The following is a 26224-nucleotide window of genomic DNA, read 5'->3' on the forward strand; positions in this document are numbered from 1 at the left end:
AGGAAGCAATCCTCTTCCTTTGTTGTTACAAAAACAAAAAGCAGAAGGAAGCAATGAGTCCAAAGCAGTGACCAGGCACTGTAGTGGTGGGATTTGGGTATGTCTCCAGGGAATGGTGACTGAAGCATCAGTTTTCTACATTCAGTGTCCAGGCTGGAGGCTACATAGTGACTGTGTAAATCAAGCACCAAGAGATGTCTTTGCAATGATCAAGTATCACATACATTTGTATCAGTGACAATGCAAGTGCTGCATAGGCTGTCATGAAGAGCATTAGCATAACCAGTAGTTCCATACTGACACAAAGGTACACCTTGAATGCTTCCACAGTGGAAATGTTATTCTTCCTTCCTTCTGCTATGACCCTGAAAACCTGAAGAGATATCTTAAGGTTCAGGCCTTTTTAAGTACAAGGAATGGTTTAAAATGAAGCCTTGAACACACACCACCTTGGAAAGAATACTAACCTAAGGGACTTATCAAAAACTCACCAGCAACAAGAACTTAAGCAGCCTTGGACAAAGTTGAACACTTTGTCTTCAATCTGAAGGCTATGAACACAGAACTTAAAGGATGCTGCTAGTGTAAGAACTGAGATCCTTCAGCACATCAGTGACATGACTCTGGATTTAGTCATTGGCTGAATCTGGCACTTAAGAATATATCAAAATGAACAACACTATGAATTTGTCCTTCACAGCACTAGAACAAAAGAAATCTTGGAGTTGGGGCCTCGAAATTGTGGAACTGTGGACTCGAATCTGTAATACCAGGCTCCAGAGTAGCAGGCATGAAAATGTGGTCTGTGGATACTTTCAGTTCTACTTCCAACAACCAGCAAAAATTACTATGAAAGGCAAACATACATAAACTATGGCAGTAATCAAATATATGTGTATTTTAGAGGAGCCCATATCTTCACTGGAAAACTCTTACAAGTTTATAAAATTAATGAGAAAAGTGGCCTAAAACCACCACTGCAGCAGTACCTAAAGTCTTCTTGGGTGCTACTAGAAGTTTGTTCTCACTATATTTGGACAATGCTTTCTGGAGGACTTAAAATCCAAAATCCTTTTAAAGTCATCAAACTAGACTGGCATTCAGTCACCCTGCTAGACTACTGAGAGTGTCAAGAACATCTGTCAAGCCAGATGAATGGATCTGCCAAGAGGCACCATAAAGCTCCACTTCCCTGTCCTACTGACCAGGGCTACACACAGCACTTCTTGGAATGAATCATCCAGGCAACCAAGCCACTTCTAAACAAAAACTACAGCTTTACAGAACTCACTGTGTTGAAGCTGGCTGAACAAGGCAGCAGCTATACCTCCAGAAGCTTATTGTTCTTAAACATCAATCAGAAGTAAGAGCATTTTTCTTTGCATTTCAAGCAAGGCCTGCTTGCAAGGAGAAAGTGAAACTAACAGACCTGACTCCAAAATCCACAAATACTAAAGAAACTAGGAACAGGAAAAGCTTCCCCTCCACCCCACCAGTTGACCAGGCAACTGAGGGATACCAAAAACCAGCACTGTGGAGAGCCTTCAGTGTGAAGTACAAATACAGGCATGTGTGCTAGATGAGGAACTGCTAACAACACAGATTTCCAAACAAACACGCATGCACACTCACAGTGGAACATGCAGATGAATAGTTGAGTTCAGTCAAAAGAGAAAATTAAGCTGGAAGAGAGGGCATCACAGTATTTAACTACAAGTCAAACCACTTCATATTTGGCTGTTAGGTTCCCCTTTACATTTGACTCCATTCTCAGAGAAAGAATTGTCTCAAGTAGCACTTCAGAAGCTCTTTTATTCTTCACGCTTTGCAAATCTTAACATTGTTACTAACCCTCTTGTTAAATCCTTCCCCCAAAAGAATGGGACAACACAAGAGTAATTCAATGTAAAGGACGTAACAATTTCTAAATTCAGCTGTCTGAAACAATTCTTCTTCAAGTCACCATGTACAAGTAAAGTGGCTAGAAAATAACCCCAGAGAATACAAGATAAAACTGTCCATGCCTATTCATTCTCCCTGCTGGAAAATTAAAGAAGTCTGGTGAATAACCAGGTATTTTTATGAAGAAATATAATTTATTCTCCATGCACAAACAGGAAATGGTAGAAAACAGTGTAGTTTTCTTGAGGACTATAAGAGAAGCAATGTTGCAGGTTGGTCCAAGCTAGGAAGTCTATACAAACTGCTAAGGGCAAAAAGGGCCACAAACCACTCCAAACAGCTGCATTCATTTTTTTGAGGTCTAGTTTTCACTGCTAAATTATGTCAATATGAACAAGTTATTTTCATAAACTTTAGTGGTATTATTACAATTTTTTCCTTCTTTCCTTCCTTCTGTATTGCATCTTATGGTACTTTTAAGTTTCCCAACCTGCAAAAATTAAGAGCTATACAAGTGCACTACAACTCTACTTACGGTGCAAGAAGCAATCATATTTAAAACAGCGTCTACAGAAGAGGGTGTGAAAAGAGTGCAGGCTTTGCTCCCTCTGAACAGATTTAGCATTTGGTCCATCTATGTTTGGTGTGCATTCAGGAGGAAGTGCTCCAGGAAGCTGCTGCTCAGTAAGTTCTTTGTATCTTGAAAAAAAGGAAGAAATTGTATTTATTCAGTATAATAAAAAAGAAGTAATTTTTGATTCCAGTACCACTCTGTGTTTTCAGTGGCAAATTAGAAGAAATTTAAGAACTATGTCCCAGCTAGAAAGGTCAATCTGTCAGTGACGTGACAAGTTATTAATTCCACATTTATTAATGCAAATATAAAATTGGCTAGAAAAAAAAATGCATTTACTTCCTGGACCACCATTTCCTCATGTATATTACTCATTAACTCCAAAAAGATGACTTTTCTCTTTTTTTAAGAAAAGGTTTTATTTTACCACTTCAAAAAAATATAGATTATGAAACACATGCAAGCACCCACTTTCCAATAGTTTGAAAGCAAGGCTAAGAAACACCTCTGTGTTGTTAGACTTGGTGGGAACAGCCAATTCCAGTCAAGTATCACTCGCAAAGTTGCACAATGACCACAGAAGCTAGCTGCAAGAGGGGCCATTCCTAACCAACAAAGCTGTTAGCCGATTTTTAATGAAGTCCATTAAATATTAGTTAATTTAATTCAAATTAATCAGTATTTAATGAAGTCAAGGAATCTTTTGTTTCATAAAGCAGCGCAGCAACATATCTTAAAAAATACTTTCTTACTTCTCCTTCAATTCTTCTGCTGTACCCTTGTCTGGAAACATTGAGGAAATGGCTTCAAATATCTTGTCAGAAGGAAATCTCCGAGGTGGGTGGCTTTCTTTCTCTGTCAAAGAAGCAAACAAATTTGGAAAACAGAAAGATTATATTTCTGCTCCTTTGCTACCTCTAGGAGGTGTTCAGAGAAAGGGGAACTTCACCAAAATCCTAATTAAAAAAAAAAAAAAGAAGCAAAAGGTTTTTATTTCTAAATGACCCACAAGTTAAACTGCATTAAGTGATCTTTCCTGCTGAAAGAACTCTTTACTAGCAAAATTTGGAGAAATCATTATTTCACCAGCAGATGGAGATGGCAATTCAGAACTCTGCCTACTTTAGAATAATGATATTGCATTTTCTGAGGAGTACCAAAGCATTTATTAGGTGGATACTCAACTCATTTTTGGTGCATTTGACGGTCTCAATATGCAGATAAATAAAAATTAGCAAAAGCACCTTTCATAGTATTCTCTGTACAGCTCTTGAACTAAATGACAAGGAAATGATGAAGAAAATGGTCCTACTTTAGACCTGAACACTATCAAGTAGAAGGTTTGAATAAATTTATTGAGTGATTAAAAAACAGCGTTTTTTGGTTTTAATTTGTAAAGTCTGCAGACAGACATACCCATCCTGTTACCTTCCCGATCTTTTTGCTTGTCATCTCTTTCATCAGGATTGTCATCTCCATCATCATCATCTTCATCATCACTATATTGACCAAGTGCATTGACCAGCTCAACAAATATTTCATCATTGATAAATCCACATTCTGAAATTCAGCAAAATTGGGAGTGAACAGAAAAGCACAAGGTGTATATGAAGTATTTTTAATCCTCCCTACACTTGAATTCAATTACGTATGTTGAAAACGCTGTAATTGATGAAAAATGATTTTGGGGGTTTCCCCTCTTTGTTTCAGTGTATGAACTGAGAAGAGTTAAAAATACTCAGTATTTATTTCTTAGACTGACAGCTAGGAAGGGGAGAAGGAAACATGTTGAAATTTCTCTGTTCCCAACTCCCTGTGCCTCAGTAAGCATAAAGAAATACCTTCTTACTAGCTAGACTGTTTCAGAGATGTTATGCCAGATTCCCAGTCCCAACATGGTTGGGTTAAACCAGCCTGGAAATACATGAAACAGTCTGTGAAGCTATACTTGGACAGCTAGGGAATCCCCAAAGTTATTTTTCATTGGTAGCTCCATTGCATTCACTTCCCCACTACACACCCCTGGCAAGGTGATAAAAAACAAACACAGTTAAATACAAAAAATTCAAGAGAAAACTGAAAGATATAATGCTGCATGTCTTCTTATTAGCTTATATTCTGCTGTGAAACTCAGAGGGCAGCAGAGATAGACAATAAGGCATTTCTGCAGAGAGGAAAATCATAGTTAGTGTTGACAGACCATTGTTATTTCCAAAAAATAACTGGAAACTACGTGGGAAATGTAGTGCTTATCACCAGCCTTTTGAACCTGGGCTGGGGTCGGATGTCAAACTATAACTTGAAGGAAACTAATAGTTTTATTCCTATGTAGACAATGAAAACAAGCAGGTACTTTATTTGGAGGTTTTAAGCAGAACTCTTAATATACATGCACAGGTTAGTGTATATTTCTGTCCCAAAAGTGCAATTACAGAGCTAATTTACAATTCTAACTCCTACATGGAAATGCCTTTGGATTAGATACCCACAGCATTTGCACTTAACGACAGTCACACAAGAATAGTAGTTATTGGGAAACTAAGAAAAAAGCCTTTCTACTTTCAATATATAGTTTCGAAGGATCCGTAAGAACAGTAATTGCCATCATTAACATGGGTCTTAAAGGCAGTGAAACAAAACCAATTGTAAAGCTAGACTCAATAATAAATCAATAATAGAAGACATTTACTAGTCATGTCACCATTTTGAGGTAACCAGTTCTGACAGGGATGTCAGCAATCAGTAAATCTGTAAAAATATCCAAAGGCAAAACCCCATGAAACATTTCAAGTTCCTCATAAAATTTAAAGGCACCAGCTATCCTGAGGACATTAACAAGACTGCTACAGGACTGAGTAGCATTTATTACTGAACCTCAGGCTTAACCTTCATGAGTGGCACACACCATATACTCAAAATTGCAGTTCTCTCAGTCACTCCAGCATTAATAGGCATATAATTAATTTAAAGAAACAATGCCACATTTAGGGAGAAGGAAAGTGGCGGGCAATGTTTCTGTGAAGGAGGAAACAGCAGTCAGAGAAACCTTTACAACTGTTAAGTTCAGGTTTGTATAAGCTAGTTCTGAGCAGGCACACGGAGCAAGTGAAAGGTTGCTACTTCACTTAGACTTCAGCAAACTAACAGGCAAATGAAATCACATGTACTCCAGCTCCCACACAGAAGAGGTAAACAACACCTAGGAACATATACATATATATAGTGTACCAACAGAAAGACACAACTTTGCTCTATAAACTGACTTATATAAAAGAGGGTTTTGAAAGGAGGTTTTTAAATAGCTGGTAATTTCCCTAAAAGAATAATAAAAAAAAAAACAAACCCAAAACCAAAACCCACAAGAGATTATTCGATTAAATCACATTTGCACATATCAGTATGAGAGTTTTGCATACTGCTCCTACCACTTTCTGCTAGGCAGGATACACATACAGAAATTACACTATTATATTCTAAAGCTCAGAACACAAAATTGAAGACCAAGGACTTGGAGAAGTTGCATCTAGGGATTATGATCACAAAATGGTTTGGGTTGGAAAGGACCTTAAAGCTCTTCCAGTTCCAACCCCCTGCCATGGGCAGGGACACCTTCCACTGGACCATATTGCTCCAAGCCCCGTCTAACCTGGCCTTGAGCACTGCCAGGGACAATGAACCACTGTACGGTTTAGGGAAAAAGTTGAAGTGTTTGATTTCCCTGTACTGCTACTATACCACTTCAAAGACTTTAACAAATACAAAACAATTTATTTAAATAAGGAAGTCTTATATCCAATGTTTATGCAACGTAGGGATTCTAGAGATACTACTGTAATAATCAAGCATTAGGCCTTAACAAGCAACACCAACAACAATTATTTATGTAGGAAGAAGTGATAAGTATACCTGAGTGTTTGGGCTCACCTCTGTCTCCATGCACTTTCCCATCATAGTTCTTGATCAGTTCTTCAATAAAGGTACCATCCTGGTCAAGCACTTCATCTCCCATATACGGAATGTTATGTAAAACAGTTTCATCCTCTACCTAGTAATAACAGTTATAATCAAACTATTTTAAATTGCATTTTCAATTGAGCATTTCTGCATTGCTATTTTCACTGTTAACTAACTGGCTTCACTGCTTTAGCATATTTGCCATTAACTAGATAAATAAAACAAGACCTTCATCTTTGTTCAACAATTTTACGTACTACTGGTGACTAGCTCCAGCTACTGACACTAGTACCTAACATTCAGGTTAGCAGGGTGTGTCCACAAAGCTTCTGCTACTGAACCACACTAAGCTACTTAGCTTTGGGAAGCCTGCATATGATAAGTTCATTCTCCCTGCCCTGGTTCTCTTCCACAGTAATGTGCAAGGGAAACCTCCCCTTCATTGCTTTGCCAGAGATAAGAAAAATATGATATAAAAAGGCTCTAAATTCAAGTTGTCTAAACAGCAAGCACAAAAACATGCCTCACAATTTAATCTGAACTCTACTGTCGGGTTTTTTTTTGTGTCTGTATATAGACTAAAAGAATTAATACTCCCATGTTTTATCATTAGAATTTATGGCCCTTGCTTCTCAGTTGTACCTTCCAATACTGCAGAACCCCCTTCTATTGTTAAGAAAATAAATGTAAATGTTCCTGCTGATCATGATTCTGCAGTAGTGCAAACTGATGAATTGAAAGCAAGTAGAAAAATGTGTGGAAGAACTCTGTACATATGCTGATAAAACAGGTTATTTAAATCACTTTGCTATTATCATAATAACCTGTCAGCAAAGGTGACCATATATAAAATGCTGTGACAAAGATTTGTAATAAGCTAAGCTTTTCAAACAAGTCAAATGCCTACATGAGAAATCTAACATTATGGCTTCTACACACAGTGAAGCTAATCAGAAGAAAAGCCTATACTCAGTTACTATGTAAGAATGACCATTATGTGGGGAGCCTATTTCAGGATTAAGTTCTCTTTATTCCATAAGAATTACTGTTCTGCTGCAGGTTGATTGCATAAACACGTTCATTTTGCCCAGAAAACATTTCTCATTACACTAATTGTATGCTTTTAAATACATCTACATTTGTTAACTGCCACAAAGAACTGGTCAGCTGAATTGAATTCAATAAACTTAGGGTGTTTTATACAGCAAGGCTTTAGAGATAATTCAGTTCACTGAGAACTGAATTTGCCATCTAAGTTACTTGGGTTTGTTATTATTTTATGGGGGGGGGCCTATTTCTGATTACTACTGCCTATAACCAATACAAAAAAGAAGGAGCTTAACTGGCAACAGATTTTTGCTGGTTTATTTCCTCCATACATTTCTCCTCTCAGAACTTTATAAACTTACCATAAAATTCTGTTGAAGGGGAGACCAAGAATACATTATAGGCACAGAAGCAACAGCATTGAGAGTCTTCAGTGGGATGACTTGTTTTGGAAAATCTATATCACTGGTAACAGAGCACTGAAAAAAAGAGGGTGAAGTTACACTTACACAGCAACAACAGAAACTGAAAGAAACAGAAAAAAAAAAATAAATCACAGAACACCACTCTATAATGTACAAAATTCAACGTGTTTGTCAAAATCAGCCATATCAGCCTTTGAAAAATGCAGAGTTTTAGGGTATAACAGGAAGAATAGGTTTAGCAGGAAAAGAGACGCAAGAATTATTTCCGTGTCAATACCTTTGTTAATCATGGGGTTTTTCCCCCACTTAGTAATAAGTGGCTGTGATAATATTTTACTCAGAGCATTCAACCTGCAATACAAATTATCTTCGGTATCTTCAAACAGGTTTAGCACCTGTTGCTGCTAATACTCTCACCGATGTTCAGAGTATTTACTCAAGCCACCAGAGAAGCAACTGAATTCCCCTAGCTCCAGAACAGTACACTGCAGAAATCACTTATTATTTATGGGCTTATAAAATCTAAATTTTACTTTAATGCCAGCAAGACTTCTATGGAAATAAATTCTCCATATGTCTTAACTCCTGCCCTGTTTCCCGTTATGCCTCCTTATCTTTATCTTAACATCAAGCCTTTGATTATGCTCACTGTTTACTAAGGAAAAATGAAAATTAACTCTTAATATGCAACTCTGGATATGCCAATGATTTTTTTTCAGCTGTAGGACTTGACTTTTATTTAGATTCAGAGGTTATATAGCCTCCAAAAGATAAACATGTCATAGAAATACAGACAGCTTCTAGGTTATTCTTGCATCTATTCAACAGGTAACAGATACAGATCAACTTTTCTCAAGTACTTGGACAGCGGTATGAAGAACTCTGGAAGAAAAGTTACAAACAAAAGCAGACAGGAACATACAAAGCTAGGAAAAGTACAACAAAGAGGATTTGGAGGTAGGTAAACAAAGTTTAGAACAGCTATCATAGCTACCTGAAAGGAAAAAAGGAAGTGGAGACAAAAGATCTTTCTCCTTTCCAGAAGGGAAAGATGAACAGAGCTTCACATTTCTAAAGAAATACACAAAGTAATGTAACAAACAGTATACAGAGACAGTACCCCGGTAGAATGACACAAGCCAGATTTATTTCTTTTCTTTTTTAATCTGCAGCACATGAAATTAGACTTCTGCTGTGGATACCAATACTCAAGATACTGTGCTATGCTAGTGCTTTATTTCCATTTCAGGTTAATGCTTAATTTTCTAGCTAGCAGCCATCTAGCGTATTTTTCATGTATTTTTAAAAGAAAAATACAAACTAAAACAATTATTGCTTTTATCTTCGGAACTGGAAGTCTCAGCCTGACAAATGACCTATGTCAAAATGACTGGTACCAAGTCTCAGTCACATTGCCCCATTGCTTTGAGATGGAATTCAGCTTAATACTTATGAGGCTAGCACAGAACATGTTATGGTCTCTGGCTGATGCTGACTGGACTATCCACTGGCAAAAACCTACGTCACCAGTGATGTCCTGCAGGCATCACCAAACACATGGAGACTCTCACAAAACCTTTCTATCAGGTCACTAAACTTCTAGACAGTGGCCTCTGCAACTCTGAAGAAATTCAGCATATTAAGGAAAAAAAAAGATTATTAAAGGAATTTTTTTAACCCCCCCACCATTTTTTATTCTTTTTTGTCTCACTTCTCTTGCTATAAATTATGGCAATCCTAAATCAAGCAGTGGAGTTCCAATTCATGAGACAGAGCCTGGATATGAATGCAGTAATTAGTGTGCTCTAGCAATTCAGGCAGGAAATCAATTCAGGCAGGAAATTAACCTAAAATAATAGTGAATCAAGCTAAACAACAAAGAAAATAAAGAGGAATGGTAAGGAATGATCATCTTGTAACACACACACAAAAAAAGTGAAAACTGGATATATACCCTGTGTCAATTATCAGACATTCTGATCCTACAGTGCTACATAATAGGTAAGCTGTACATGACTAGTTGCATATTCCATCATGTTCTTTTAAGAAAACACTTCAGTGAAGGTCATTGCCTGTTTGCATTTAATCATGCATGCACACAAATGCACCTCTGTGACACATACCCCCTCAGTTCCTCAATAAAAGTTTAGGAAAATCTGACAAATTTCCTTGAAGGGAAAGTGTTTTGGTTTAGGTTTATGAGGGTTTTTTTACCCTGTTCACAGTAAAATCTTTTCATTCTCATCCTATTGAACTAAGTTAGCTTTTCAGATTATTACACATGAAACAACAAACCAGCTTAGTTTGGATAAGTGCCTAAAGAACAACTGAGAAAGATGGGAAATTAACCTAGGCTGAACACAAAGCTGCAGTACACTTAAACCACTGCTTGAGCTACCAACATGAAAGCCAGTTTACGTGCTCAAACTGCGTCACCATAATGGAAGCGGATTTCGTAAGTCTGATGCCCAGTCTGCTTGTGCAATACAAGGGTGCATCAACTCAACTAACTCCTTTCAGAACCTCTGTGGTTAAATTACTTTAACAACAAGAGGATTTTATCAAGTGGGTATGTTCACAGCTTTCATGTGTTTTAGCTCAATTAAGAACTAAACTAAATACTCATTTGTTCTATTGGGGGTCAACTTCAATATGAGCAAGATTAAACTCCCAGTATCAGTGAGACAGTTAATCAGTTTGATTAAAGGATGCTGCAGTAAGATCTGAGTATTACCAGAAATAAAGAAGTTTCACTTGTGTGTATTGATCCAGGCTAGGTAACCTGCTACATATTTATTGCTTTCCAGAAGTCGTATGATTGAAGTAAATAACAAATTCTTTAAGAGACTCATACAAAACATATTTAGCTGCCAAGTCATGCCATGCTGGAAAACATAATAAAGAAGAGGCAACTTTCCAGTAATAAAACAAAAACGTGTTAACAACCTTGTAAGTGGGATTACCACAACACATGTTAACCAACCTCCCTGGTCCCGCGCAATGAGCTCACAGAAGTCATGATGTGAACAGGCTGTATCCTACGTTGTTTCCATTCTTGATTTAAGATTTCTGTTCTTTCCAGTATCTTCTGACGATTAGAATTAAACATACTCTAAAAATTAATCACAATTGTAAATGTTACAAGTAAATCAAAGACTATAAATTCAGCTGCTAGCATCTTAAGGAATTATAACATTTACTAAAACAATAAATAAAACTAGATAGGATGCAAAAAGTGGCCAAAACTCAAGATGTCCAAATTTTGTTGAAATGTCACCATCCCTATCTTTCACTCAACCCATGTTTTCATGTTAGAGACCTACAGGTTTAGCATGGAATTAAATTCGAAATGGAATTGGAAGGAATATGTGGATAAAGAAGTTGCCATACTTGCTCTCCACCATCTTTTCTGACACTTAGCATGCCTGATTCGATCACATATGAATGTATCATACCTGTTTATAAGATCAGAGTTAAAACAAGCTTTCAGTATGTTAACAAAGTATCTAACAAAACTGTTAGCGTAGGTGTTAACTGCAGGACAACTCAAACTTCAGAAGATTGGGGTTTGTATCATTTTTCAAAGCAAACAGAGCCAAAAGGTGACAATACCTTTACTTCATCTGCGCGTCGGAACCTCTTGAGCTGCCTCAGTCTCATGTATTCTGATTTCACACGTTTTCGCCAACAAATTGGTCCCTTCTCAGATTTTTTTCCGGTTTGACCCATGATTATCCTGCAAAAGACAATGTGATGTTAATCTTACTGGCTCTGACACCACTGCTTACAGAGCAGGTTAGAGTGAAGTTAGGTAGGCCAGAGACATTCATGTAATACCTTTCATATTGAATTCCTTTAATTCCTTTCAATCAGACACTTGCAATCTCGAGTCATAGTCACCAGAATTTTAATTACAAATCAGTGAGACCCTTCATATTTGCTTTAAGCACTTCTAATGCCTCTATACAGAAAGATACCTAATTGATCTAAAAAGGACTGTTCATCAAGGGCTGTAACATTAGGACAAGGGGTGATGAGTTCAAACTGAAACAGGGTAAATTCACATTAGATAAAAGGAAGAAGTTCTTCCCTGTGAGGGTGGTGAGGCGCTGGCACAGGTTGCCCAAAAAAGCAGTAAATGCTCCATCCCTTGCAGTGTGTTCAAGGTCAGGTTGGACAGAACCTTAGGTGGCATGCTCTAATGCGAGATGTCCCCACTGATGGCAGGGAGGTTGGAACAGGGTGATCTTAAGGTTCTTTCCAACCCAAACCAGTCTATGATTCTATACATTTAGATTACCACTGCAAAGATACACACTGGAATCCTTGTATTCTCATAAATCAACTTCTGTACAGTTATGCTTCTGGCAGATAAACCTTCCCCTCCTTGCAGAAGGGGTCTTCTTCAGTAAGATATCAACTCATTGAATAGACTTCTGGAGTTGATTTCAAAGGCAGAGAGGTACCCCAAAGTACAGCCCTCCTATGCAACCACTCAAGTGTCAAAAAGTTCTAGAATCCAGACAAAAAGAGTTTTGAATAAGCCAGAATAAGACAACTTGCTCTTTTCCCAAGTATCCTACAAAACCCCAAACTGTGCAGCTAACTGCACACAGAACACTGATACCAGCTTTTACTTATCACCCTCTTAGTACCAAGTGCTTCATTTTAATGTTACAGGACTGTTGGCAACATGGTTGTACTTTTACATTATAATCCAAATGTATTGCTAGAATACGCCAATCTGCGCAGCATTTTTCAATCTCCATGACCGTATGCTGTGACTATGCTGGCAGCAACTATATTGACAGCATCCTGAAACAAAACCACAACATCCAAGACTGGCTTCCTCTCAAGAGCTCTACTATAACAACCCACAGTATTTCACTGAATAGCTCAAAATAGCATTCACGATAGCCATTGTGGACTGAAAGGCTGAAATGCTGAGTTGCCCAAGGTTAATATGTTCTCAAACAATCATAAGCGATTTGAGCACAGAAACACTGAATCAACCAGGTTAAAAGAGCTTTAAGATCACCAAATCCAACTGTTACCCCACACAACTGCCAACTCCACCACTAAAGCATGTCACTGAGGGCCTTGTCTACATGGTTTGTGAACAATCCCAGGGATGATGATTCCAGCACTGCCCTGGGCAGCCTGTTCCAATGCCTGGCCACCCTTTCAGTGAAGAAGTTTTCCTAATATCCAATCTAAACCTCCCCTGACACAATCTGGGGCTGTTCCCTCTTGTCCTATAACTTGTTACTTGGGAGAAGAGACCAGCCACCTTCTGGTTCCATCTTCTTTTCAGGTAGCTGTAGAGAGGAATAAGGTCTCCCCTGAGCCTTCTCTTCTCCAGACTAAACCCCCCAGGTCCCTCAGCTGTTCCTTATCAGACTGGTGCTCAAGACCCTTCACCAGCTCCACTGCCCTTCTCTGGACCTGCTCCAGCACCTCAATGTCTGTCTCGCAGTGAGGGGCCCAGAACTGAACACAGTATTTGAGGTGCAGCCTCACCAGTGCCCAGTATAGAGGGATGATCGCTTTCTTGACCCTGCTGGCCACACTAGCGCTGATACAGGCCAGGATGCAATTGGCCTTCTTGGCTGCCTGGGCACAAGCTGGCTTATGTTTAGCCAGCTATTGACCAGCATCCCCAGGTTCTTTTCAAACAAGCAGCTTTCCAGCCACTCTTCCCCAAGCCTGAAGAGTTGCAAGGGGTTGTTGTGGCCCAAATGCAGGACCCAACACTTGCCTATATTGTCAATATATATGTCAATAACAAACCTTTTTATTCTCAATACAGGTTCATTTACACTGAACAAAATGTAATAGCCTATGAGAGCCTGACACCCATTCTTATGCAAGGCATTAAACAGTATTTTGTAAGAAAAACTGTTGGGTTTTTAGATTTGAAATGAGAATGAATTAACAAACAAATGGCAGAACTGCCACCCCAAATGATGGCAAATACCCTTCAAGGAAAAAAAGTATAAAAATAAGCTTCACCTAATGCCTGAAGCACCTAACTAGGCAGAGGGGAGGGACAAAGAACAATCAGAGGAAGGTAAATATAGAGCAGTATTAAAACACAATTGCTCTGCTTCCATGCCTCAAGGCAGCAAGTTGAACCAACCTCTGATTTACCACAGCACCAGTGGTTGCAAGAGATAAAAAATATAGATTAAAAGTATCCTCTACCATTCATGTTGAAGCACAGTGAAGACAATCGGTGAATCAAAGTACACTACAGTATTGATTAGAGAACAGCATCAAAGCATTATGTAGTGCAGGAAATGCATTATATTATACGCTAACCTAAGCAAAGCAAAAATATGGAAAAACCTCCCAGTTACTGGACATAAATTGAAAATCGAGTAAGTATCATTAAATAACAGAAAGACAGAATTTCAGTTTCAGTAATATAAAACAGAACATCAAAATTACTTCAGTTATGGTTCAGCCAAAAGACATGGACAAAGTACCAATGAAGACAAAAGATAAATGAAAGCTCAGCCGACAATACTGAATCCCATAAAAACAAAGCACAGATTATGTTACTTACTCCAATACTGCATCAACCACAGCCCCTCTTATTCTAGTTTCCTGAAGAATAACATATGAATCAGGCATAAAAAAAAAAAGCTTTCTTAACCAAAATTAAATTGCCAGATAAGCCCTGCTCATCAAAATCAGGTCCATATGGAAATCATACATAATTAGATTAAAACCAACAAAACAAACAGAATTCCCATCTTTCTTTCATACAACTGAAATGCAGTTCCCAGAAGACCCCACAAGCAAGGATTTAAGACCTGAAACATATCCACATTGAACAAACAAATCCAATCTCTTGCATTTTTCAGTAATGAACATCATTGTTACCTGCTGTATTAAAATGGTGAGTAAAATAATATCCCACAAGAAGGTAAAAACTTTCTTTTAAAACAACATAACTTATGCACAGTCAGATCATTTATTTGAAAACAAATGGGACTTACAAGACCACTCTCCTCTTGCACTAGTTTCAAACTGCTGTCTGGGGCACAACATAAACAACAATTTAACATTCAAGGCACCAAGTAACAAAACAGAGAATGAAAAGATGCACTGTTGCTATTGGCAAGTTATAGCAAGAAAAAGTTCTTCTAGGTAAAGTAATAATGTTAATGAGCAACAGTCAGTGGGATACACATAGTACATTAAGTCAAATATGTATAAAATTAGAAATGGCCTCTTATATGGTAAGTCCGTATTAAGAGAGAAAACACTGAATAGGAAGAAAGTATAAGTGTGTATTAGTTAAAGAAAAATTACAGATGAGGAAAAACCAAAGTGTCCTGGATACATGTTTGTAATACATTAATCTTGAAGAATCCCTGAAATTTATTAATGAAATTTGAATTTGAGCAGCAGATTTTTAAACTGAATGATCCATATTTGTGTGTTTAGGACAGTTTGGGTTGGAAGGGCCTTAAAGCTCATCCAGTTCCACCCCCCTGCCACGGACACAGATGCCTTCCAATAGACCGGGTTGCTCCAAGCCCCATCCAGCCTGGCCTTGAACACTGCCAGGGATGGGGCAGCCACAGCTTCTCTGGGCACCCTGTGCCAGTGCCTCAGCACCTCACAGGGAAGAATTTCTGCCTTACATCTCATCTCAATGTCCCCTCTGTCTTATGCAAGACATTAAACAATAAGAAAAACTGTTGGATTTTTATATTTGAAATGAGATTCTAATGCCATTCCCCCCTTGTCCCGTCACTACAGGCCATTGCAAAAGACCTCTCCAGATTTGTAGGCAACAACACCAAAGGAGAATTACACTATTATTAACACATGTACTGTGGTAACAGGCAATTGTTTTTCTGTCCTTAATCTCAGAAGAGAGTATGGAGGAAAAAAAACCCAAGCAAACACAAGACAAAATGGGGGGGGAAGGTAGCAGGAAGAGAACAGTATATTCCTAGCAGAGTTAATTCTCACAGTGCAATTGATCTCTAATCTTCACATCAGGACTACAGAAATTGTCAGTGGCATTTGGCTAATGTCAATTCAAAGGTTGCCTCCAAAACCATACATTTAAGAAACTAAACCTGAGAAACTAGGATAAGAAGTTTCCCAGACAAGGACAGCTCATGCTGGTCAGGGCTGGGAGAGCAAAAAAAAAGGAGTCAGAAAGATTAACTCCTACTGAAGGGCGCTGGACACTATCTCCATCCCTGAAAGTAAAGGCAATTTGGAGAAATAAGACTTCAAGGAAACAGCAACAAAAACTAACCACTGGGGGTAAATTCAGGATTGTAGGTGCTGTCTCCAGCTTACTATTGATCCACCTGCACTAGTACCCAGGTGTAAGGACAATCTTTCCCGAATCACTTTCTTCCATCATTTCTGCTGTTCATATTTGCAAGTACTCTGAGCTGTAACAGACTACACAGTTTGTTACAAGAAAAGCCTATCTATTTGCCTTAAAAGATGTTTTATGTGGTTTGCAGCTCGGATTGCAGAGCTAGCAAATGTTAAGATCAATTCCTCAAAACTAGTCAACTTCCCATATAAAGTTTCAGAATATTCCCTACAGAGCACAAGTAGCACAAGCTAAATCCCATCTGTCTAAGAATAGTTTATGGCCTGTCTTAAGAAGACAGCATAACGTTAAACAGTTTCTATTTAATAAATAAAAACCTGATACTGGATTGTCTTAGTGCAATGATTTGATTCTGAGAGCCCCAGGCCATCTCCCACTTCCCTGTCCCCATTTCCCCTTCTGAATACTGTTAGCTGATTCTATTGTTTTAACATCTTTTTCTTTCCCATTTTTTCATCCTCTTCAGACAAAGCGCCTACAGACACTTAACTGCTGAAGATCCCAATCCCAAGAACTTTTACCCAAAAGAAAGAAACTATGTAGCAGCCAACACACCTATTTATGTGCAGATTATCTCATCTCCAAAATAGATACAAGAAAGTAAAGCAGTTACTCTGTTTCCAGCTAGAGCTCATCTCCCAGAGTTCGGAATGACTTCCTCAGCTAACCCTGTCAGACCTTCCTGGAGTAACACTAATAGCGGAAACCTTGCCATAACTCTCCTTGCAGAAGAGGGAACACTGGAAGCACGGTGAGACATCCCAAGAGATGGTAGTGTCAACCTGGTACAGCCACAGGCAGACAGTCTCATTCCAAACCAGGCAAACACCCTGGTGCCATGGCAAGCAAGGAAATGTATGTGTCAAATGCAAAGGCTTGGTACCCTGGGTCCAAAGCTGCACTTAACCCAGCCAGCCCATGCTAATGAGAGATCAGTGTAATCTAAACAGACCACCATCACGGATAACAAAACCAACAAAACTAACACTTCTTCAGCAATAAGGTGCTTGAGCTATGGTATTGGGAATGAGACACACTGAACCCTCCTGAACACTAATTTTATATGACCCTACAGGAAAATAAAAGCAAATATACAGCTATTCTTTTCAGTTTTCACTCATGCTTGCATAGCTGGAAATAAAAAACAACAAAAAATGGCAATGACCTAGAGCAGATACATTTGTGTTTCAAATAAACTCTGCTGAGCATTTCATAATGATGTACAAGATCTACATTCTTTACAGGAAGTTGTAAGACACTTCATGCCTATAAATTTAAATGAGCCCATGCTTACTTTCAGCAGCTAAAGCATGTATAATACACCTGGAATTCACAAGAGAAAGAAGTGCAGAAAAATTTCAGCCCAAATTGTTTCTGTTTTGCCTACAGAACATAGAAAGCGCCTTATTTAAAGACAATGTCCTATTTTTCTTCGATCATTTTTGGCAATATCCATCAGTGACAGACAAGCACACAGATAATTCTCTAAATTAGGCAGTCTATTCAAGCAGTTGTACTGCTGTCAAAGACTATATTTAAGCTCCTCTGGCTACAGTGCCAAATTTCAGGGGGGAAAAAGATCTAATGAAAATTTTCATGCTGAAAAGCATGGGAGAACAAATGAGGGGCTCTGCCCTTTTAAAAGGATGCTATTAGTTTCGAATTGTGCTTAATATTACACAATATTTTAAACTAACAATGTTATATTACCTTCCCTCTATTCAGAGTTTTGTTTGGAAATATTCCTGAACTAAAATATACTGTGTGCAGTGTAACTTCTCATTTCTTTTACTGTGAATTAATCTATGCTCAAAAGGTTATTCAGATCTTTTAAATTTATGCATACACTGGCACAATACTGCACTTCAGAGCACTCTTGACCAACAGTTCCAATGAAGGGGCAGGATAGGGCAGGATGGGGCGGGGGGGGTGTGGGATAATATAAACCCAACAGGGAAACCACATGTGAAGCCTGATGCAAACTGAGCAATAAAATCATGGGGCTTGTTGTCTGGAGTAATGAAAGAGTACCAAAGGAATAACATAACTCAGATGGGGCAGGTAGGGGGGAAGTACTACTTCTACCTCCCATAAAGCCAAACACAAATGCTTTCACATTCGCTTCTCAGAACCTTGATTTCTAAAACCATGTGTTTAACTGCATGACCCTGCTCCATGAACTACACCATGCTGCTTCTCAACCTCTTCTACCTCACTGTGAACAGTGCTGCACTTTCACTAAGTTCTCTGAATACACTGGTAAGCTCAAAACATGCATCTGAGCTGGCTTCATGAACTGTCACTTCAGAGATCATACTTATTCATTTAGATTCAATACCACAAGATACTTTGCCTGTGTAATTTCTTCAGCAGTGATGGCATCTCACAATCATCTCACCCTTCCCAACTCTTTATTCTCACCTCAACACTGCCTATAAACTGGATTAAACTGACTAAAGATAAATAAAAGCTCTCTTTGTGATTGTTTTCTGAAACACAGATCAGCTTGATGGTCCCATCCACAACTGTGGCTTCCTGTGCACAACCATAAAGCAGGAAGGATTTGTTAGGCACACAGACCAACAGCGTGGCTCTCACCACAAACAGGCACTGGTTTTATACATCAATTTGCCCTGGAGTGGCAAACATGCTCTTTAGCTGGAAGCTGTTATCAGATGCAGACAGCACACACATCTCTTAGGCTCAGCATATGCAATCTTACTAATGGAGAAATTATTATCTATTAAACCCTATCAGAAGCCATCGTTGAACTTCTTGAAGCATCTACAAAACTTGTGGTTTAGTTTCAAACAAGAAAAACCAAAATAAACCCCACAAAACAACAGCAATAACAAATCAAATCACCCACCACCACACCCTTCTATGCTGCTCACACTAAAAGAATTGTTTTGATCAGGCAGCAGAATTTAGGGCAACTTTCATGTTCAACCTGAAAAGCAGAATTTTGGCAACAGAGGAGATTAACACGATTTTCCCATAAGCCTGCAAAAAATTCAATACTTGCTCGAAAACAAACAAACAAGGAAGATAATGCATTGATTTTTTTTTTTATTAAGTTTAGACATAAAGTTGCCAACTTTCCAAAACCTCATGAAAAAAATAAATCAAATTATCTTACGTTACGCGATTTTACATAGCACGGTACAATGAAATGACTGTTCAACTGCAGCTACAGATTTTTCAGCCATGCTACGCTAAAATGTATTAGTTAGAAACTCCTGGAAACACACTTTACTTCATGCATCCTAAATGGAAACCAAGACAATATTCTCTATGAATCTATCCTAACTCTTTCTGGAGGAATCGGTTTCTAATAGACTCTTATTACAATTCTCAAGCACCTGAAAATAAACTATCAATAAAACATATTGCCAGCCTTCAAAACAACTGACTCCAATGTTAACCATAAAGCAGTGTTCTAACCTGTCAGATCTGTCTCCATTTATACCAAACTTTTCTTAACAGCACAGAAAGACTCATGAAAACACTATGGTCAAGAAACAATATTACTCACTCGGGTGAAGTAAGAAAAGTTATTTACTGCTGCGATTTCAGAGCTGCAATTTCCACATCAAGTTATGCAAGCTGCAGAGGCGGGGGAAGAATGACACTTCCAGCACCTCAAAGCACTTTTTACCTGTGCCATCAGCAGACACAAAAAAAAATATACCTAGAAGTTTTGTGGTTGCTTGCTTGCTACTCTCTGGATTTTCTAAAGCAAGACAACACATGGTTTTCTTCCTAACTTATCTATGTAAAATACCACATTCTCATTTCCATGGGAAGAAAAATATTCCCAAGGCCACTGACAGCTTGGGTATTTCAGAAACCAAACCAGACGATTAACAACAAATATCTAGCTCTGAAAGACACCACCACAGGAAAGATCAACATAGTTCATTAATAACATTTCACTACAAAACCAAATACAGCACATTGAATCTTTTACAGAACTGGTCATAGAGAAATAGATGGGAGTAAACTGAACTGTGTTTTTTACTATTCTACATTATAGAAATGTTGTATTTTAAGTTTATAGTGCAGTTCAACCTATTTTTAATCAATACCTTATCTCTTCTTTAAAATTAGCATCATGTTGTTATTCCATATGCTGAAGTACTGTATCATTAAAGGATGTTTAAATTTAGAGAGAGAACTTGCAGCAAATGCTACCATCAGTTCAACTACCTTCCTCAACTGCTATTTAGTGTCAGTTTTGCCTGGAAAAGATATCATCTGTCTGCTGTATCAGTGGCCCCTGATCACTCACTTCTGCCTCTACTCAGCCTTCTCTGCTGTGAGGGCTTAAGTGTTATGATTCTGTTAATCAAAATAGGTCAGGAAAAAAAAAAAGTCTGTCCGAACAGCCCAGAAAATAAACACACTTAGTTTTTAAATACAATTTTTCAACAAAATCAGCTCCACAAGCTGGTTTGCTCAGCAGCCACATGAACTCTTGAACCAACACAAGTAAATGGAGGGCAATACTGGGGCAGGAAAAAGAGGCAAAGAACTGAAAGTGAAGAGGGCAGCAGTTTAGGCTTCAACCAAAGTGTTTGTCAAGGCACACTGCCTCTCTGCCACTCCATTTTGCAAGCACGTAAAAGTTATTCTTAACAACCAGAAACAAGAAATATTTATTAAGCTATCAGTGCCAGTTGTGCCACCCCTCAGGCAGATAAATGCCGACAGGCTTGTATTGGCCCACAAAAGCTTAACCTCCATTGGGCTCTGTTTGGCAGTATCTAAAAGAAACTGATTTAAACAGATAACTCCAAACAGTCCATCTGTCCTTCCTCACTCTGACAAGTTCCAGCCATTATGGATCATGTAGGCTAAATCAACACTCACGATCAACTCCACTGAGATCCCATACTCTGCAAGATGTTCTTGATTGCTCAAGAGATGGAAACTGTTATACAAGCTACTGTCAAAGACAAAACTATCAATTTTAACAAATTTGATGTAAGGAAGAGAATCATGAACAGCCCCAGACATACCAATGCCATAACCCCAAACCAAAAGTAATGTCTGTGTGTGAAAACAAATGTCCCAAGCCTCAGAATACTTCCTTTTCCTCCAGTCAGCAGAAAAATCCTGGCTTGCAAGTAGAATTAAAAGCCTGTGTTTTAATTTAAAGACATTTTATTCTCAGCCCTAACACCAATACAGACTGATGATGGTTGTCGGCTTTCCAGGTAATACAGCAGTGCCAAAAGCAGAAGGTCTGCTGCTATGAATAGGCATGTTTTTATTATGAACAATTAAGCTCCTATTATTGTGATACAGTTAGTTACTCACAATTACTATTTGCAACACTAAAATACATTTCACTTAGTAGAATCCCTTCAAAGGTAGTTGTCTGTCACTACAATATTGGGGGGGGGGGGTATGTGCTCTTTCCTTGTGATATAACCCATGGTTACTACTTTATTACCATTTACCAAACACAATTAAACTTTGAAGAACAACTTAACCAAAGCTAAGCAGCACATTCACTTACCTATTTGCTTTTGGAAGCTGATGACAAATACATCCTCTTAATGCACTTCTCAGCTACGACTGGAAAAGGAAGCTGGATCTTAAAATGGCATTTGCTTCCTCCCTTCATTGTCTGTCTACAGCACTTCAGTGTCTCGGAATTTACACAGCAAATATGATAAATTTGATTAAGGTAATTAGTTACCTCAAATCAGATCTCTTCAGCACTCAAAAGCAGCAGTTTTTCATAACTGGTCCAAATTGCTCATGCTGGACAGATAAGCACTCAATATGGCAGGAAAGAAGAGGAACCATGCAACCAGGGACAAGAGAAAGGAGCAAAGACTCTCCCTGTCAATGTTAGCAAACTGTTAAGGCCTATTATCCACCTGCCTTAGACTACAACACTTCCACACCAAGTAAAACATGCTATTCACACCATGTAATTTTTTTCTTTACAAGACTCTGCACAATCAGCAAAGCAGTTAACGTGGCAAACTACTTCTGTGCCAGTAGCTCTCAAGAAACGCATTTCCTGCTATCTCTAGATCTAGAGCTTAAGACTGCTCTGAAAAGATGTAGTGAGTAGCAAAACAACAGCAGCAACCATTTGTAACCTGCCTACATTAGTTGCCAGTGCAAGACAAATACAGAAAAGGTCTGTAGCAAAGGAAGAATGCAGGTTTCTACAATTCAGTTCTGCCTCATACATCCCACCAGAGATAATCACAACTGCACATATTCAGACCATTGGTTAACAACAGTTATTTTCAATTTGCTATTATTTGTACAAGTCTAAGGCTTCAATGCACGTTCTATTTATTCTTTATTATTTAAGAATACTACATGTAGGCTCCCTAACTCCTAAACACTCTAAAACATGGTTTTGTCTGTTTCTGGGCCTTATCAAAATCGGACAAGTCACTTCAAGAATTTCAACCAATACATAAAAGAATTAATTCCAGTGTTTTCTTACACAAATCGGAGGTAAACCCAGACAATCACAGAAGCTGTGCATTACTCTAGGCCTTCTGACGAGACATGACCTATGCTAAACGAAAGTACAAGATGCAATGGACAAGAGAGCAGGGGATTTCACTTCTTCATAGGGAGGAAACTTCAACAGTGAGTGCAGTCCAGTATAGGAATGCATGAAGCCAAGAGGTGCTGGAATCTCCATTGTTCAAAACATTTTAAAAGTGGTCTGGAAAAAACAATTTCAGTGTTGGCCTTGCCCGAGTGGGAGACTGGAGCAGATGACCCCTAGATGTACCTTGGAACCCAAACTATTCGAGAAGACAATATAACTCTGAACTGGGCCTGCCATCTCAAAACCAGGGGTCATGCTATTTTTAAAGCTGCTGCTATGGAGTTTGCTTGCCTTTTAAATTCCAGTTTAATATTTCAGAAGATGAAAACCATCACCACTGCATTCCAAAATTCGCAGTATTTCAATCAGCTACACGTACAATTTGGAAAACACCACTATTATTGAGAGCAATAGATTGTGAATTAAAATGCCTAAGAGCTTAATCAGCCCCAACTCTTCAGTTTTGTGTGTAAGCACTGATTTTTCTAATCTGTAGAAGTATTTCTGTTACAGACTCCTTTAACAACTCCATCAACTAGTTAGCTCACACACTCCTTCCCACTACTATTCCATGTGTTTATTCATTTGAAGGAGGCCTCTGTACAGTTGGAGCAGTACAGTTGTACAGTACAGTTGGAGCCGTCAGTTCTACCTCTTAGCCTAATTAAAGACAGATCAGAAAGCTCTTCACTAATGAAGTGTATTGTCTAACTAGAGTGCTACATACTCTCCATGAAGTTACCATTACTTTTAAAATAGCAATAATAAAAAACCGCCATAAAAGCAGTCTTCTTTCAAATTGGTTGTCATCTTATCCTAATAGGTTTCTGCTTCTCTTATAGCCCAACCTTTGTGCCTTTGAAGCGTCACTCTCTTCAGACCTTTTACTCTCTGTTGCTACAGTGACTACAGCCTTACCTTGCACTTGGTGTACTTAAGATCAGGAGCCTGACCTCTATCCTGGAAGGTTAAACTGTTGTTTGATTTGGGGTATTGGTTTGGTTTATTGTTTGTTTGGTTTTCCCCAAAGCCAAACGTCACTTTTACTTTTCCATTTTTAAATAAACTTGAACACATTCTAGAAAAAAAGATAAGTCAAGCAGGACACATGTTCACAATAAGCAGCTACTCTCTCATCTGCTTCCCTGCAACTGAGTTGTGCCTTCTCAATTATTCCTTCCCAAGCACAATGTTTTTTGGACCTTGTTATTATCCCAGAAGCTCTTTAAATGAATAGCTCAGAATGGATACTTCAGGATATGCAAGACGACCGAGATGCTTTTCTGTATCTTTTGAGTAAGAATTTCAGCTTCTTTCAAAAGAGGCTGAAAGAAGAAAAAGAAGTAAAATCACCATATAGTGACAAATTGCCATTTGGTCACCACATGCTGCCTTGATCAAGATGTCCATCATAAATAAAACAACTGTACGTACCCTTTTCTTACAGCTGTGTGAACAGCTATTCGTGAAGTGTACAGTTTCATGATACACTTAATCCAATCAAACTCCTTACTTGTAGTAGCACTACTACCAAACTACCTTATTAACTGCAATGACTATATTTTTACAGTGTTATTCCCTAAATTAAAACTAGTTGCAGTGGTTACTAAATTATTATGACATAAGCAATACCTTTACACTGATTAGCTCAGGCACATCAGAATTCCCTCCAAATGACTGATTTTTTTATCTTTCTGTAATAACAAGGCTGATACAACCTTCTGCATACATACTCTGCAGTAGTGATATCAGAAGTAATATAAATAGCAAACATAAATCAAATATGACATGGTTTAGAGATCACCAAGTTATATATGCTTTCTGTAACAGATTAACAGATTCGTTAAGATTGGAAGTGCTCTGGCATTATGAAAAACTGCAGTGTGAGCTCCAAATAATCAGGGAAGTCCTGAGAAACAAAACCAATTCATCCTGTCAACTGGCACGACCAAGAAAAGTGGCCCTATCCACCTCCTGACTTCTGCTTGCCTTGATCACAACATCTACCTTCTTTCACCTATTACTGTTTCTAGTCTGATTTTACAGTGAAATGAATCTATTCAAACATGGTTTCTTGTTTATTTCCCACATATCAGACAAAAACTGCTTGGAGGACCAGACAGCTTTGACCTCTACTTTATGCCGATATTGCTACAAAAACAAGGACTTTTACCTGCCACTTGTTCCTGCACTTGTGCTATCATTTGCCTCCTGACAGCACAAGCACTTTTGCAGCCAGAGACTGACAGAAGCGAGGAAGTCCTCTGGCTGAAAATACTGTTACTTTTGACTTAAGTGACCATCCACCCACTCTGTCCCCATCTAAAGACACTGTGAACTATGGCCTTAGACATTCAATTTTCAGCTCCTTGTGAGAGCAGTAAATGCCAAAGCCTGCAGATCAATTTTTGAATGTGCTCAATCCATACTGAAACTCATACCACTTATTATTTGAAATGCACACCTCAGAGAGTAAACCCAAGCAGTTCAGTTACTGACACACAAGACAGGCAGAAAACAAGCCAACTCCAGGGTTTGCAGAACTCACATTTTCTTCAGTCATGCACTCCATCTGATTAAAAAATAGAATACAATGAGAAAATAAATTGCCCCCACACACAGTATTTTATTTCTGCTTTCTCCTCTAACAGTTCATTTATATAGATAATTTAACATTATGCTGCTTGAACATTCTTTTCAGGAGTTTGTACCACCATTATAAACCAAGCAGGACAAGGAAGAAAGAAAGAATGAACAGTCAAGCAGCTCTTGGGATACTAAAGAGAAGGAAAATTTCCTTCACTCCACTCTTCTTTCCTTCCTGGAAAAAACATGAGGAATCTTAATTTACGTTCTTACTGGTTCTACATTACAATACTTTATTTTTATGGGTTAGAAAACTACCAAAGCAAAGCAACTACCAGATATTCAACATCCCTTACCTTATCCGCCAGCATGTTAAAAACTTTGCTTGTAAAAACAATTTATAAATAGCTCAGACCTTTCAGAAGGACTTCAGAAAATATAACCAAAATTTTCATAATATCCAAGTAATTTTAACCAATCTGCTTCCAAGATTTAAATAATAAGATAAAAAAAGGGGAGAACGCAGTCTTTACAAAATCCCCTGACCAATTTAATAGTTTTTGGCACTAGCTATAGATTAATTAAACATGAAATACCTGAGTTAATTCCAGCAAAGGAACTGCTCTAGAAAACAAACTTATTTCATACTGTCTACCAACCATAAAGAAAGAGGAGGGCATCAGTCTGATAACTTTTTTCTCTAATAGTACACTGCCTTTGGATTTACTCTGACATTATCTCATCTTGTGGGAGTCCTTTATTTAGAATAT

At 38.3% G+C, this 26224-nt stretch overlaps 1 protein-coding gene across 6 annotated transcripts in view; it reads right to left on the reverse strand.

Moving 5' to 3' along the window:
- EZH2 (enhancer of zeste 2 polycomb repressive complex 2 subunit) overlaps positions 1-26224 on the reverse strand; it is a 52444-nt gene that overhangs the window by 17629 nt on the left and 8591 nt on the right. For 2 of the 6 annotated variants that reach the window (XM_061374891.1, XM_061374896.1), the window contains exons 2-8: positions 11515-11638; positions 10886-11014; positions 7840-7956; positions 6383-6521; positions 3893-4036; positions 3229-3331; positions 2438-2601 (exon numbers count right to left, since the gene is read on the reverse strand). In XM_061374891.1, coding sequence (XP_061230875.1) covers positions 2438-2601; positions 3229-3331; positions 3893-4036; positions 6383-6521; positions 7840-7956; positions 10886-11014; positions 11515-11638 — 920 coding nt within the window. The remainder of the gene's footprint in view (positions 1-2437; positions 2602-3228; positions 3332-3892; positions 4037-6382; positions 6522-7839; positions 7957-10885; positions 11015-11514; positions 11639-26224) is intronic. The other 4 variants (XM_061374892.1, XM_061374894.1, XM_061374895.1 and 1 more) reach the window with 4 other exon arrangements.

Source organism: Neopsephotus bourkii, unplaced genomic scaffold (assembly GCF_033783945.1).
Source record: "Neopsephotus bourkii isolate Nb327-2 ecotype Australia unplaced genomic scaffold, CSIRO-AGI_Nbou_v1 NB_1655, whole genome shotgun sequence".
In the NCBI taxonomy this organism is placed as follows: Eukaryota; Metazoa; Chordata; class Aves; order Psittaciformes; family Psittacidae; genus Neopsephotus; species Neopsephotus bourkii.